Source organism: Entelurus aequoreus, linkage group LG01 (genome assembly GCF_033978785.1).
Source record: "Entelurus aequoreus isolate RoL-2023_Sb linkage group LG01, RoL_Eaeq_v1.1, whole genome shotgun sequence".
NCBI classification, from domain to species: domain Eukaryota; kingdom Metazoa; phylum Chordata; class Actinopteri; order Syngnathiformes; family Syngnathidae; genus Entelurus; species Entelurus aequoreus.
The window spans coordinates 33,504,966-33,520,462 of NC_084731.1; the positions used below are offsets into that span (position 1 = coordinate 33,504,966).

Consider the following 15,497-nt stretch of genomic DNA (forward strand, 5'->3'; position numbering starts at 1 on the left):
ATGGACCTTCCACTGATTTTGGCTAATCACTGCTAGCAATAACCTCAGGGATTCAGAAGCACAGGTTGGTGAATCTTTTTGCACCTGTTGGATATTGAACTCTTCAAAACCCCTGGCTACAAGTCTAGCTTTAGGCACAATACCGTTCTCAGTTTCTTTTAGACTACAGACCCAACGGGTGGAAACACATCTTTGGCCTGTATCTTCAACTTCTTCAAAAACATTATTATTGTTCCAGTTTTCAATCTCTATTTGTTTAGCTTCATCAAATGATATGTCTTTTGTTATAAGTACATCAGCATCCATGACTTCTGAATCGGACTCAATGCTGAGACTATTCACACGTGACAGATCAACAGCTTCTTTTTGACCATGACTCCCATCATTTTCAATAAATTGCAGGTTATACCAATTTTTATACCCTCCTGTGGCTTTGCCTGCTCTACCTAGGACTTTTGCTTTACATAGAACACTTTCATCACTTTTCATAAAGGTTACAGTATGTCCCGCTTTTACCTTGACACTGGACACAGGAATAACAGGGTTATCATTATAGACATTGTGCTCCATTTGAGTTTGAATTACATCATTATGAGTCACTAACGAATGAGCTCCCTCTCCTGCATTGGACTCTCTGTCACTTTCCTGTTCGTTATCAGCATCTGTGTTTTGTGTACTGAATGAGCCACCTGTGGCTCTGTTCACTACATCTGTGTTTTCACTGTCTGCTGCTTGATTCTGTACAATTATCTCACTGTTTGTGTCATCGAGAACCTCACTTTGAGCAGTTGTGTGTAACTTATTAAGCCTCAAGTGATGTACTCTAACAAGGATACCACCATGTCTTACAAATACAACAGCCCCATCCTGACCAATAACTATCCCTGGTCCCTTCCACTCTGTACTGTCAGCTCGTTTGTAATAGACCTTGTCTCCTGTCTCATATTTTTCATCTGTGGATCTGAGCTGCTTACGTAACGCTCTCCTTATTCTCTCTGAACATTCAGCTTCAGTGAAAGCCTTCCTAGAAGCATGCAACGCTGATATGTGTTGTCCTACCCTTGCACTAACAGTAGTGCCTTCGAGTGCAGGTAGTTTATCAATTAATACAGAGGGAAGGTTAGGGTTTTGACCAAATACCAGTTGATGTGGGCTATAACCATGAACACTGTGCATACAGTTCTTAGCCATAAGAGCCCAGTCTAGGGCAGTGTGCCAGTCACATCCATTTTCCCGTCTCACCTTCAGTAGGATGTCGGTGAGAGTCTGATTGTGTCTCTCCAACAGCCCGTTGCTCCAGGGACTGTATCCTGCTGTTGTCCTCGTCTCGATGTTGAAGTTTTCGGCCATGTCACGAAACTCTTCATTATTGAACTCTCCACCGTTGTCGCTGTACAAAATACGAGGAGGGCCGTGAACACTTATCCATGTGTGGATGAGGGCGTTGACCATTTCAGAGGCCTTCTTTGTCTTCACAATGCTTCCTGCACTGAACCGGGTGAATTGGTCGATCACATGTAGATACCACACTCCTGGCTCCAACTCATGCAGGTCCACCGCCACCGTCTCATTATATTCTGTAGCTAGAGGCAGACCAACAGCTGGCCTCGGCTTCGCTTTGCTGTATCTCTGACATATGTCACAATCATGCACTATTTGTTGCAAAATAGTGAGGCAGTCCTTGTCTTTATTACCCGAGCTTTGAATTAGCCTCTGCAGCCTGTCTGCAGATGCGTGGCCAAACTGTTTGTGTAGCTTGAGAAGGATTTTGCGCTTTTCGGCTGAAGACATGTTTTCTGTCACTGTCAGGACTTCATCTTCAGCTGTCGCTGCAAGTATCACGTCATCTTTCATTTGCTGTGTTGTGCTGTTTTTGTCTCTTATGTCCACACAGTAGTGTCCTGAGCTGGTGAACTCAAGAGGAATCTGCTGTTTAAACATCACTGCTCTGTCATTCTCCATATCTAAAACAGTTCCTGCCTTCTTCAGTGAGGACTTACTCAGCAGCAGTGGAATGTCAGCGTTGACCACTTCTGTCTCAATGTGACATTTTGTTTGTCCTATTTTGGCAGGTAGTTTCACTTTTCTGGTGGAATATACTAAGTTGCCATCTCCAAAACGAAATGGTCTTGAACTGGTGTTTTCTGTCCTCATCATTTTGTCTGTCTGCTCTTGACTGAGACAACTAACATAACTGTCAAGCCATTTCTCCCCACATACTGTACGAGTGCATGCCGTGTCTATGATGGCTGATCCCAGGGATTCAGTTATGAAAATCTCAGCGTCAGACATAGGGTCATTTGTCAACAACGTTATGTTAACTTCTTCTACATTTTCGTCTTCTGTTAGTCTTACTTGTTCGTTCTTCTTGTAAGGACAGTCCTTGGCCCAATGAAATGTGCTTTGACAAACGGCACATCTTGAACGCTTACCGAACTTATCCAATGGGTTGGTGCCCGGCAACGGTGTCCTTTCACTCTTCTGTTGAAACGTGTTCCGTCTTCCCTGTCCTTGTCGTTGTCGTTGTTCAGTGAAGAAAGCTGCATCTTGGTTTAGTTGAATCCCGTGCGACAAACCTGGCGCCGTTTTCGCTCCAAAAATCCGCTTGAGTGCCGACTTCATGGACGCAAACTTTAGGTCGGGGCACGCCGTTAGTGCAAGTTGTCTGTTTTTCTCATCGAGGCAGGCCGTGTCCAACAACTTGAAGGCTAACACAGCATCTGGAAGCGCCATGTCGTACTTTTTAATTCGATTGTATCGCTGCTCAAAGTCAATTATGTAGTCTGCCATTGAAACGGAACTGTCTTTCATTAAACGATCAAACTGGGAATACGCTTCGTACGCGCGGTCCTTTTCTTCTTGCTGAAACACACCGTCCAGTTTTGCTAGTAATGTCGCCATACCAGTGTCTTTGTCCAAGTCGTCTGCTGGTATCTCCATAGCGATATCCTTGGCTCGTCCTTCCAGACCCAAAGCCACAGCAAGCGCCTGCTTCTTCTTGTCGAGTTCGGTAACTCGTGCCCATATGTTAACTTCATTTTTCCAACATTCATACGGCCTGGTTTCGTCAAACTTCGGCGGTACTCTGTAGTTCGCAGCCATCTTCAAACCATCCTCTGCTACCAATGTTGATATAGACTTAGTAGACACAACGTATATTAAGTATATTGAGTTTTATTCAGACACTGAGGCAGCCGACATGTCAACATAGTTCCCTCCAAAACACGCCCTATCCCAGCAGCCCCCACTGCCCCGCCTCCAGCATGAATTGCCGTAAAGGGAAACATAGAACTGTCGTAAAGTGTTCATTGGAGAACAACACACGTTAACAGGACCTCCACCCAGACAAACAATACAAGTACACAGTTCATGAAAAACAATATTTTTTGTTATTGTCAATGTAAGTGGGCCTAAACACTCATATTAGAAAATAATCTCATGGAAATGACTGCTGTCATTTGATTATAATAATAAGAGAATGTTGTCTGTCTATCTGTGTTGGCCCTGCGATAAGGTGGGGACTTGTCCAGGGTGTACCCCGCCTTCCGCCCGAATGCAGCTGAGATAGGCTCCAGCACCCCCCGCCACCCCGAAAGGGACAAGTGGTAGAAAATGGATGGATGGATGGAGATTGAACTTGTTATTTAGTCAGGTTTGGGACGGGTGTGCTGCTGGTGTAGCCACAGTGTGCACGTCTGATGTTTTTCACATGGGCTCCACTGAATGCTCAGGGAGATTTTGCGTTTGCTCACACACATGAAAAATTAGAGGGAACATTGCACATGATGTGTCTACATTAGCTATACTGCAAGCTCTTATCTGTGCGGTATTTGGATTTGATTTTGTTCATATTTGAGAATATCTGCTTGCACAGGTATTTGTTGTGTTTGCAACAGCCACCTGCCTGGCACCACGCCGTGCTGAAAGAAACGTGTGTCGCAGGCTGATGCAAATCTTCGTTGACAGAAATGTTGAAATGTAATACTTATTGTACACATTTTTACAATATTGGAAAACATTAGTAAGACAACTACGGTGCGTTCATGGACCGCTGAAATTAGTAGGACGAAACGGCGCTCGCCAAATACTCTCATTAGTGAAGCATAAACACAAACATATTAAACGGTGGGCTTTCTAACAATTAGGAAGGTTTGTGTTTATTCTCCTACAGAAAGTGAAGTGAAGTGAAGTGAATTACATTTATATAGCGCTTTTTCTCAAGTGACTCAAAGCGCTTTACATTGTGAAACCCAATATCTAAGTTACATTTAAACCAGTGTGGGTGGCACTGGGAGCAGGTGGGTAAAGTGTCTTGCCCAAGGACACAACGGCAGTGACTAGGATGGCGGAAGCGGGGATCGAACCTGCAACCCTCAAGTTGCTGGCACGGCCGCTCTACCAACCGAGCTATACCGTCCCAACCATATTAAAACAATATACTGGGCCCTTATGGCTTTTTGCCGGATGGGGTGCCTGGTGGGTGGTGGGCGGGGGGGCCTGGACGTGCGGGCAAGGCTGCGGGGTTTGGTGGCGCTGGACACTGTTGGCAACCAGGCCTCATGTTTATTTTTATTTTATTTTATTTAAAGGGTTTATTTTATTTTATTTATTATTATTATTATTATTATTTTTATTTTTTTTATTTTATTTTATTTTGTTTTTGTTTTGTTTTGGTGTATGTATGTGTGTGTATATGTGTGCATATGTATATGTATGTAGGTGTATATATGTGTGTGTGTGTGTGTGTGTGTGTGTGTGTGTGTGTGTGTGTGTGTGTGTGTGTGTGTGTGTGTGTGTGTGTGTGTATGTGTATATGTATATGCATGCATGTGTGTATGTGTATGTATGTGTATATACATATATGTATGTATATGTGTATGTGTGTATGTATGTGTGTATGTATGTGTAGGTGTGTGTATGGGTGTAGATGTCCGGTGGATCGATTGGCCTGTATGTGGATGAGTTGGGGTAGGTGGGTTGGTGGCCTCTGTGGTAGCTGGGGGTGTGCGTTGTTGTGGTTTACGGGGTAGGTCGCTTTTTTTTTGTTTCGGTTTCGGCGGCCGCGGGTGTTTGTACTGCGGACGGGCGGTGGTGGTGATGGTTGCTGTGGTACTGCCGGCGGTTGGCGTCGCTGTGTTGGGTTGGAGTGGTTGGGGGACTGTGGCTGGTATCCGTGCGCTTGTGGGGTTGTGGGGGCTGGCTGGCGTTGGCTTGCCGGCTGGTTTGGGGGCTGGCGTGCGGACGGGGTGCATTGACTTCTTCCCCAGTTGGGGGGCGCCATCCCCTGGCCGGAACTCGTATGGGTACGTTGCTGTGTGGATGGCCGGGATGCGGTGTTTGCATTGGGCATGGGGCTGTGCAGTTTTTCCGCGTTTGGTTGCTGGTATGGGCTCTGCGGGGTTGGGTTGGGGCGGGCGGGGGCTGGCTTTGTTTGGCGGGGGGTGGGCTCGCGTGGCGTCACGCTAAAGTGGTCTGGTGTGGGTCACGTGCCGTGGGGGGGGGGGGGGCGGCTTCCTGGCCGTAGTTCCGGGTTGTCTGGACTGGGGGGGATGTCCGGGCCCTCTACTCCTCCTCCTTATAGCACACACAGTCACACAAATATAGGACTTTGGGGGATTGTCCTGCGGGGAGGCATGGCGGGGGGTTGAGGATGCCTCCTATGGGGCTCCAGTCCTCCTGTCTTGTCCCCTGCTCGTCCATCCCTCAATCTTAGCTGCATATTAGACACTTAGGATTTGGAGGGCTCGGCTTGGTTGGGACCCACCAAGACCTTGATGTCCCCCAATTTTAATCGCATTATTAGTTCCCACAAGCATACATATCTCACTCACGCTACAGTACACGCATCAATCGGGACTGGAGGTCGGCTGTAATGGCTGACCTCCTAATTTTAATTACACAGCAGACACTCTGGGGGCCTTGTACACATGCATGTGGGGGGGTTGGGGTTCGGCGCACCCCTCATTGCCTCGTCGGCCGGCGCGGATTCCGGGGACTGCGTTCTGGTGGCCTGCCAGGCTTTTATTAATTTATTATTATTATTTTTTATATGTATATGTGTGTATATATATATGTATATATATGTATATATATATATATATATATATATATATATATGTATGTATGTGTGTATGTATGTATGTATGTATATATATATATATATATATATTTTTTTTTTTAAATAATTTTTATTATTTACTTACTTTATTTTATTTAATTATTTGTATTTGTTATTTTTAATTTAATTTAATTTTTATTTCATTTTATTATTATTATTATTATTTTTTAATTATTATTATTTTTGTTTAATCTTATTATTTATTTGTGTGTGACGTCACGCGGGTCTCGCTTCCTGTTGGGTGGGGTCCGTGCCCGTGTGGCCCGACCTTGCGCTGTGGGGTCTCTGTTGGCGACTTGATGTGGTGGCGGCGCGGCGCCCGTGTCTGGTCTGGATACTGTGTCTCGGTTGTTTGGGCGGTGGTGTGTTTGTGCGGGTTTGGGTTGGGGTGGTGGGGTCTTTTGGTGGTGGGGGGGGGGGGGGGTGTTGGTGTCTCTGGTTTGCGTGTTGGCGTTTGGGCTTGCTGGCGGGCTGGCGCTGGCTGGTCTCTGTGATCCTGTTGGCGTGTGGTTGCCGGTCGCGTTTTTTTTTTTGGATCGCTTTGATTTGATTGGGTGGTGCTGGCTGTCTGGGGGTGTTGTGGCTGCTGTTTCTGCTGCCGTTTGTTTGTGGTGTGGGCGCCCGTGGCTGCTGGGTCTGGTGCAGGGGGGTGGCTGATGTCGTGACTGGTGGCAGCGCGCGCGCGTGGTGGTTGTCGGGGCTGACAAACTGTGTATGTGTATGTGTGTGTGTGTATGTATGTATGTATATATATGTGTATGTGTATGCATGTGTATGTGTACATGTGTATGTTTATGTGTATGTATATATATATGTATGTATATTTCTGGGGGTACGTTCTGGGCCTGCCTGTCGGGTGGGGGTCGGCGCCTCAGGCTACTGCATCCGGACTGCGTGTCTGGAGCTCCTGGGTCCCACCGTCCATCCCTTCCGGGTGCCCGTCTTGGTTGGGGCCTGCTGGGTCTGGTCCCTGCGTCTACTGTGGTAGCTTGGTGCTGCAGGGTATTCCGAGGTGCTGCGAGTCGGCCAGTTGTTGGGGTAGCGACCTTGTGTGTCAGCATGTCTGTGATCTTCTTTTAATTCTTTTTTATATATATTTTTTTATAAATAGATTTAATTATTTATTTATTCTTTTTTTTAAAAATAGATTTTATTAATATTATTATTATTATTATTATCATGTATTTATTTATTTTATTTATTTATTCCTCTACCTCAGGGGGGGACTCGGCGGGGCGGTTGCTGGTTGTTCCATCTCCATCGTTGGGGTCCCTGCGGGTGGGGTGGGTGGTTCCTGTGGCCCCGTGCTGGGTGGTCCTGTGGCGGCCGGCTTGGGTGGGGTGGCCGTGGGCTGGCCTCGCCGCGCTCTCCGGGGGTGGGGTGGGGGCTCGTGGGGGCCCTGTTGCCGGTGGGGCGGGGGCGGTCTTCCCGTCCGGTTGCGGGGGGTCTCCGGGCCCCTCGGGCGGGGCGTCCCGCCTTTCTGTCCGTGTGGGGTGTGGTCTCTCGCTGGCTTGGGGTCTGGCTGCCCCCTGCTTTTCTCGTGCCTTGTCCTCTGCCGGGTGCGTCTGTCTGCGGCCTGCTGCTGGCCCTTGTGGGCGGCACGGTGGGCCGGGCTCTGGGGTTCCTGTCGCTGTCCAGCTTGGCTGCGTGGGGGCGGTGGTCCCTGGTTCCCTGGGCACCACACCTACTGTTTGTGGGATGGGCTCTCGGGGAGGCTGGGGCCGTACTCTGGCTCCCGCACACACTGGGAGTCAAATGTATTGTACATGCAAATTCACATATACTCACACACATACATACAGACATACATAGGTACCTACACTCCCACATACATATACAAATAAATACAGTACATATTTACACACTCAAAGTTCGTACATCCACACGCACATTCATTATACAAACATACTGTATACACATACTGTACATATACATTCACTGTAAAAACATACATATACACATACTGTACATATACACTCACTGTACAAACACACACATACATTCACTGTACAAACACACACATACATTTACTGTACATATACATTCACTGTACAAACACACATATACACATACTGTACATATACATTCACTGTTCAAACACACATACTGTATACACATACTGTACATATACATTCGCTGTACACACATATACACATACTGTACATATACATTCACTGTACAAGCACACATATACACATACTGTACATATACAAGTACATATGCACACATACACTCATGCACATAATCACGTTTCATCAAACATATATTAACATTGTTGCCCTAGGGTAAACTGGGTATAACACATGGCACACTGACAAAGCTTAACCTATTATTACTACAACAATCTACAAGGTTAATGTAGGTTGCTTCTCTTTCTTCCCCTCCATTTTTCTGCATTCTTTCGTATCTCAAGTTATCATTACGTATATGTATTGTTGCATTTGAACAATTGTATTGTTGATAATAAAGGTAAAGTATTGGTATTGTTTATTATCAATAGCACTATTTCTATTGGTATTCATATTGCTCCATTTTTAGTGTAATAATGCTCATTGTCATTTCTGTATTTTTATTTTTATTTTCGCTAACTGCTTATTTGCTATTACTTTTACCATCATATTTGTACATGTCGTATTTGCTGATGTTGCTCTGTTGTTGTTGTTGTTGTTGTGTTTGCTGTTGTTGTTTTTGTCTCTCTGTCTAATCCCCCTCTTGTCCCCACAATTCCCCCCTCTGTCTTCCTTTTTCTCTCTTTCTATCCACTCCTGCTCCGGCCCGGCTGCACCAAATGATAATATAAATACATTTAATAAAGTCAAAATACAAGTAAGGCAACAAGAGAAGTATCCTACACTTCTCTTTTGTAAAGTAAACCTGAACAGCCGAAAAAAATAAAATACTGTGTGTGTGTGTATATATATATATATATATATATATATATATATATATATATATATATATATATATATATATATATATATATATATATATATATATTTATATATATATATATATATATATATATATATATATATATATATATATATATATATATATATATATATATATATATATATATATATATATATATATATGTGTGTGTGTATGTATGTATGTATGTATATTTGTTTTTCCTCCATCTCTTTCATTTTCACAAATTTTTGAAAAAGCTCCAGATAGCCACTAGGACGGCGCTAAAGAGCCGCATGCATCTAATACTGTACAAGCAGTATCAAAAATGATTTTACAAAGAAACTTTTTTGTAAATAGTTTAACATTTGTTGGTACAAAATTAAGCATTTCAAGCATAAGAAAGGCTAACTATCATGAAAATATAAATACCTCAATAGTGTTGGCCACTAGAGGAGACCAAACCAATCACTGATTGGCTCAGCCTCAGGCAGCAATACTATATTGGATTGAATTAAGGAATGGGATGAAAATCAAAACTTACAAGTCCTAGTCCATGGTTCTCAACTGGAAAAGGGTGGAGTTCCATCTTCGGGTTGGGGACGAGATCCTGTCCAGGTGGAGGAGTTCAAGTACTTCAGGGTCTTGTTCGCGAGTGAGGGAGGAGTGGATCGTAAGATCGACAGGCGGATCGGTGTGGCGTCTGCGGTGATGCGGACCCTACATTGGTCTGTCGTGGTGAAGAAGGAGCTGAGCCGGAAGGCAAAGCTCTCAATTTACCAGTTGATCTACGTTCCCATCCTCACCTATGGTCATGAGCTTTGGGTTATGATCGAAAGGACAAGATCACGGGTACAAGTGGCCGAAATGAGTTTACTCCATCAGGTGGTGAGGCTCTCCTTTAGAGATAGGGTGAGAAGCTCTGTCATTCAGGAGGAGCTCACAGTAAAGCTGCTGCTCCTCCACATCAAGAGGAGCCAGATGTGGTGGTCAGGCATCTGGTCAGGATGCCACCCAAATGCCTCTCTGGAGAGGTGTTTAGGGTGCATCTGACGGGGATGCGCGGAAGACGATGGATAGATGGAACAATGTAAAGGTGGCTAAACGGTGTTATTTCATGTCTAGATGGCTCTCATAATGTGGAAACACACATTGAGAAGGTCATAAACATATATATATTTTTTAAATGCTCTAGCCATGAAAATATTTGATTTATAATTAATGATTTCTACTTTGCGTGAATTCTATTATCACGGTCATTTCTAGAACCAATTAACAGCTATTATTGCTTTGTGGTAAAAAATATATTCATTTTTGTCAGAAATGAATTTGACAACAAATGCTGTGATTTTTTTTGGTGTGCAACATTTCTGCTTGGTGTGCAACATGGGTATCAAGATAGAGGTTTTATTTTATTATTTGAACATAGTACAATCATTTAGTGTGTGAAAGGTATAAATGTATATAGGTGGCAATAGTAGTATAATTATTACCTATTGTTAGCTTTTCATTGTTTTTATCATAAACCACTCGTAAATGTTTTTGTGTGTCTGTATGCGGAGTAAAACTATGGAACAAACTGGACTTACAACACAAGCAATGCCAAACTATTAATCGATTTAAACTATTATACAAACATGGGGTCTGGTTCAAATATAGAGATGAGGGTCTTTAATTTGACCTGCTGCTGTACTCTGTCTCAAAGTGTTAACATGTGCTCAATGTTGCCTTACCATTATTGCTATGTTGTCTATTACCGTACTATTATTGCTTTGTTGTCTATTACCATTGTTGGTATATTCATTATTCCTACATTGTTGATACAAATTATTGTTACAGTGTAATAATTATTGTTACCTGTGGTAATGCCACTATGATACAACATCTGTATTATACTCCTTGAACAAAGTAAGAGTGAAACTCATGTGAATAATCACTGAATGGAGAACTGGGGGTGGGATTAAATAAGTTATCTTCTTCCCACCCCCTTTCAGGCAAAACTGGACAATCATGCATTACATACTATACATTACCTTTTGCACTATATTAATTTATATTATGTGTTGTCAACATTGTACTTTTTTTATGTCATTGCCAGAAATAAATAAATGAAAATGAAAAAATAAAAAATAATGTTTTATTTTGTTACTGTATGTAAAATCTGCACCGCAATCCCAGAATTTCTCCATTGTGGGATAAATAGTCTACTATCTTTATTGAACAAGTCTGTGTATTGTTTGTTGAAAGTGCCTCCATACACACTATCCTATAGGACCCGCCTGTACACTTGATTGTGTCGGTGTACCTAATATTGTGGTTGGTGATTATGTGTCAATGGGACAAAATGTCTTCTGCATACCTTTACCTTGTTGTGTCTGTGACATATCGAACATATTGCTTGCAGTTCTTTGACCGTCTTAAGTTGTTTGGGATGCCGGCCAAGCACCAGCCAGACTTCATCTACCTGCGTCACGTTCCCTTGAGGAAGGTTCATCTGTTCACGCTCACGCAGCTCACATGTCTTGTCCTGCTGTGGGTCATCAAGACCTCACCGGCTGCTATCGTCTTCCCCATGATGGTGAGTTGACCACTCGGAGTTCTCTCGTTCTTTGACTCAATCTGATTTTTCTGTCCCCTTCTGCGTCTGCAGGTGCTGGCTTTGGTATTTATCCGCAAACTGCTGGACTTTTGTTTCTCCGATCGGGAGCTGAGTTACTTGGATGATTTAATGCCTGAATGGAAGAAAAAAAACCTTGATGACGCTTCCAAAAAGATTGAGGAGGTATTTGTGGGAAATGCGATATTTACATGCACAATTAGTCCCCATGCAAATATTGACGATTGTCTATTGCAGGAAACCCAGGTTATGCTCGATACCAAAAGTGAAGATGCTGCAACTGTTCAGATTCCCCTGGAGAGCAGTAAGCCAGTGCAGACCTCAAAGGCACATGACCCCAGGTAGGAGGGGATTGTACATACTGTATCACCCATAAAAACATTTTAAATGTCTTAAAATGGGCCCTATTCAGTCCCCAGGTGACGTATATGAACCATTTTTGTAGTGGTTGTCACGTGATTATCCCAGCAGAATATGGCTTCATGTTAATAATCAAGCTAATTTTTAAACGTGTATTGTTTTTCATTAAGTCATTTTAAAGCCATTTAACACTTTAATAGGGTGTAAAATATTACAATTCAACTGTTCTTTATGTATTCTTTCAATTAATTAAAATACATCGAGACACTTCCCAGTTCTTTGGCCCAAATTTTGCATAGATGATGTTTTACAGACCATCTTCAATCCGCTTTCTGACCGTCTGTTTTTTTTCATGGTTAGCCGTTTAGTCTTATTTACGTGCCTCCACTTCGACTGCATCTTCTTACCGTCAGCAGTGTTGACGTTTTTAGCACTTCCATACGGAGTCTAGTGACATGCATACGTTAGAACTATACGCTACTTTTTATGAGAAATGGCAAAAGCGGAAGATGTGCATGTCATGCCAGTCCGCCCCACGACAAGATGCTAGAGAAAAAGAAGGAACGTAGGGCTGGGTTGCAATCACGTGATCTAAAGACATTGCCAGGTTTTCGGTGATGGTCGGGAGTCCCATTAGGCTACTGTTTATTTACCTGCATCAGTGCAACCCTGGGCATATTTTGAAAGGTTTAGAGGAAAATATATAAGCGATCATGAAAATATATTTAAAATGGGATGGAGTGGATTTATACACTCTTAAGATTTTTTTTTTTTTTAAAGATTTAAACCAGTGCTTTTTAACCATAGGGCCGATGCCAATTTTTGGAATGCCATAAAATGCAGCTGTAACACATTTTTCCACCACTTGTGGCAGTAAAGATTAAAATTATGACTAAAGTGGTGAGGCTGTATTTTCATTTACACTTAAATTTTATTGACAGTTTAGTTACAAAAATATTCATTAGTAATTTATTTTATTTTTAGCACAACATAATTGTATGTACATTAATTTTTTTCATCAGTCCTTTCTCATTCAGTATACCGCATTTTTCGAAATATAAGTCGCTCCGGAGTATAAGTCACATTTTTTGGGGACATTTATTCGATAAAACCCAACACCAAGAATGGACATTTGAAAGGCAATTTAAAATTAATAAAGAATAGTGAACAACAGGCTGAATAAGTGTACGTTATATGACGCATAAATAACCCACTGAGAACGTGCCTGGTATGTTAACGTAACATATTATGGTAAGAGTCATTCAAATAACTATAACATATAGAACATGCTATACGTTTACCAAACAATCTGTCACTCCTAATCGCTAAATCCCATGAAATCTTATACGTCTAGTCTCTTACGTGAATGAGCTAAATAATATTATTTTATATTTTACAGTAATGTGTTAATAATTTCACACATAAGTCGCTCCTGAGTATAAGTCGCACCCCCGGCCAAACTATGAAAAAAACTGCGACTTATAGTCAGAAAAATACGGTATTTGATTAGCACGTATTTGTCTAATCAGCCTGACCTAAGCCGAAGGTTTGTTTTAAATAAATTATAATCTTTGTGATGAACACATCGTTTCATATCAGTAACAAAACAATAGTAAGATTACTAATTCAGTGTTAATATGTGAGCGGGCCCCGGGCCCCTCTGTAGTGGAAAAGTTGGGCCCCGAGGTCAAAAAGGTTAAGAACCCCTGATTTAAACCATTTATCATTACCAGACATTATTGCTACGACCTCACTTCCTTTGACACAAGGATTTAAAATGAAAAGATTGGGGGCACATCATGTCTTTACATTTGAGGGGTTCACAAAGTAAACAAGTATTTGTGCATCGCTAAGTAACGTATATCATTGACATAACAAGTATCGTGCTGCTGTGAACGTGACGCTAATGAAAAAAAGGATACGTTTGTTTGCAGTTAATTTGTTGCTACAAATATTAGTCTGAACTATAATTCATGTCTGCAGTTGTTTTTATGGTGTGAAGTTCTTATTTTGTCTCATTATTTAGCTAAAGATGTCGCTGCTGTTCAGCAATGTTTGCTAGCGATATCAAGATATATATGCTGATGAGCCTACGAGAGATTTATTTAAGTAGTTTATCAATACGATTAGGTATATTTGCTTGATGCTAACCAATAGCACCAAAGACGCTATAATGTGGTCATATGTGTCGAATAAAGCACTTTGCTTTCCTGTACAACAACAACCACCAAGCTTTTAGTTTCTGTTATAAATATCCATCTATCCATTTGCTACCGTTTGAAAACGAAAATACAGTGAATTGGACCAACAATTACAATATTTATTACTAGGACTTAAAGGGAAACTGCACTTTTTCTGGAATTTTGCTCATCGTTCACAAAATTTTTTTTTTTAATGCATTCTAGATATTAAATAAATGCGATCAATTTGCTTACAATGTTGTATTCCGCCTATAAAGCCCTTAAAAACATTCAAACACCTCCATTGAGCTTTTATCTACTGTACATGATGTAAGTATATATGTAATGTAGTAACAGACACATTTATAATAACATTTAATATTTATGTATTTTTTGGGCAGCACGGTGGCACAGGGGTTAGTGCATGTGCCTCACAATACGAAGGTCCTGGGCTCGGGACTTGTTAAAATTCGGAGAATAACCAAAATACCAACATTTTCTTTCCATCATATTTTTTTCTATATTTATTTTTTTAAAAAGTGGAAGTGATATTATGAAATGAAAATTAATGTTTAAAAACGAACATTTCAGCGTTATTGTGGAAATGTCATTTGCCTGTGTGTAGCTGCTAGCTCCTAGTAGCCTATAGCCTACCATGTCTACCTTTTGCAAATGACTTGAGTAAAATAGAAGAAAAGACCAACCTTGTGTGCTTATTGGAGGACATTTAGATGTTAACTGGCTGTCCAGCTTTGCACAAGTAAACGCGCTACAGGACTACTCGTATCGGGGTTTTTTAGATACAACCCAATATAATCCCATACTTTTGTTAGCCAATATCAGACTGATACGGATAGCGGATCAGTTGTATGTTGTGACATAAGGACTGCCTGTACTTCGGTATCACATCGCCACCAGTGGCATGTATTTGGCAGCACTAAATGTGTGTAAATGTTGGCATCAAAGTGTTTATGCAGACACACACCAGCCTTAAAATGCTTGACCTTTCCCGCATGCATGTTGGTGTATTTAGAGATGCATCCTGTTGACTAACACTGCGACACTCCTCACTCCTCTTTTTTGAGCTCCTCTCCTTCTGCCCTCCTTGCTCCTCAGGTGTGATCCCTCTGATATTAATATATCTGATGAAATGTCTAAAACCACCATGTGGAAATCCCTCAACTCCAATCAAAAGGATTCTCGGCCTGTGTCTGCTAAAAAGGCAAGACCAGACCTTCTCTCTCTCTCTCTCTCTCTCTCTCACACTCTCTCTCTCTGCCCCTTGCCCTATGTACTGAGTCTCTTGATGTCC

At 42.1% G+C, this 15,497-nt stretch overlaps 1 protein-coding gene and 1 long non-coding RNA gene across 3 annotated transcripts in view; one reads left to right on the forward strand and one right to left on the reverse strand.

Annotated features, from left to right (window-relative positions):
• The window catches only part of slc4a8 (solute carrier family 4 member 8), a 98,870-nt gene that overhangs the window by 78,028 nt on the left and 5,345 nt on the right, over positions 1-15,497 (forward strand). For both annotated transcript variants that reach the window (XM_062048501.1, XM_062048508.1), the window contains 4 exons: positions 11,433-11,606; positions 11,679-11,810; positions 11,883-11,986; positions 15,302-15,407. In XM_062048501.1, the coding sequence (XP_061904485.1) occupies positions 11,433-11,606; positions 11,679-11,810; positions 11,883-11,986; positions 15,302-15,407 (516 nt within the window). The remainder of the gene's footprint in view (positions 1-11,432; positions 11,607-11,678; positions 11,811-11,882; positions 11,987-15,301; positions 15,408-15,497) is intronic.
• The window catches only part of LOC133650847 (uncharacterized), an 83,315-nt gene continuing 78,758 nt past the window's right edge, over positions 10,941-15,497 (reverse strand). The window contains exon 3 of the long non-coding RNA XR_009826322.1: positions 10,941-11,760. This is a non-coding gene — a long non-coding RNA (uncharacterized LOC133650847). The remainder of the gene's footprint in view (positions 11,761-15,497) is intronic.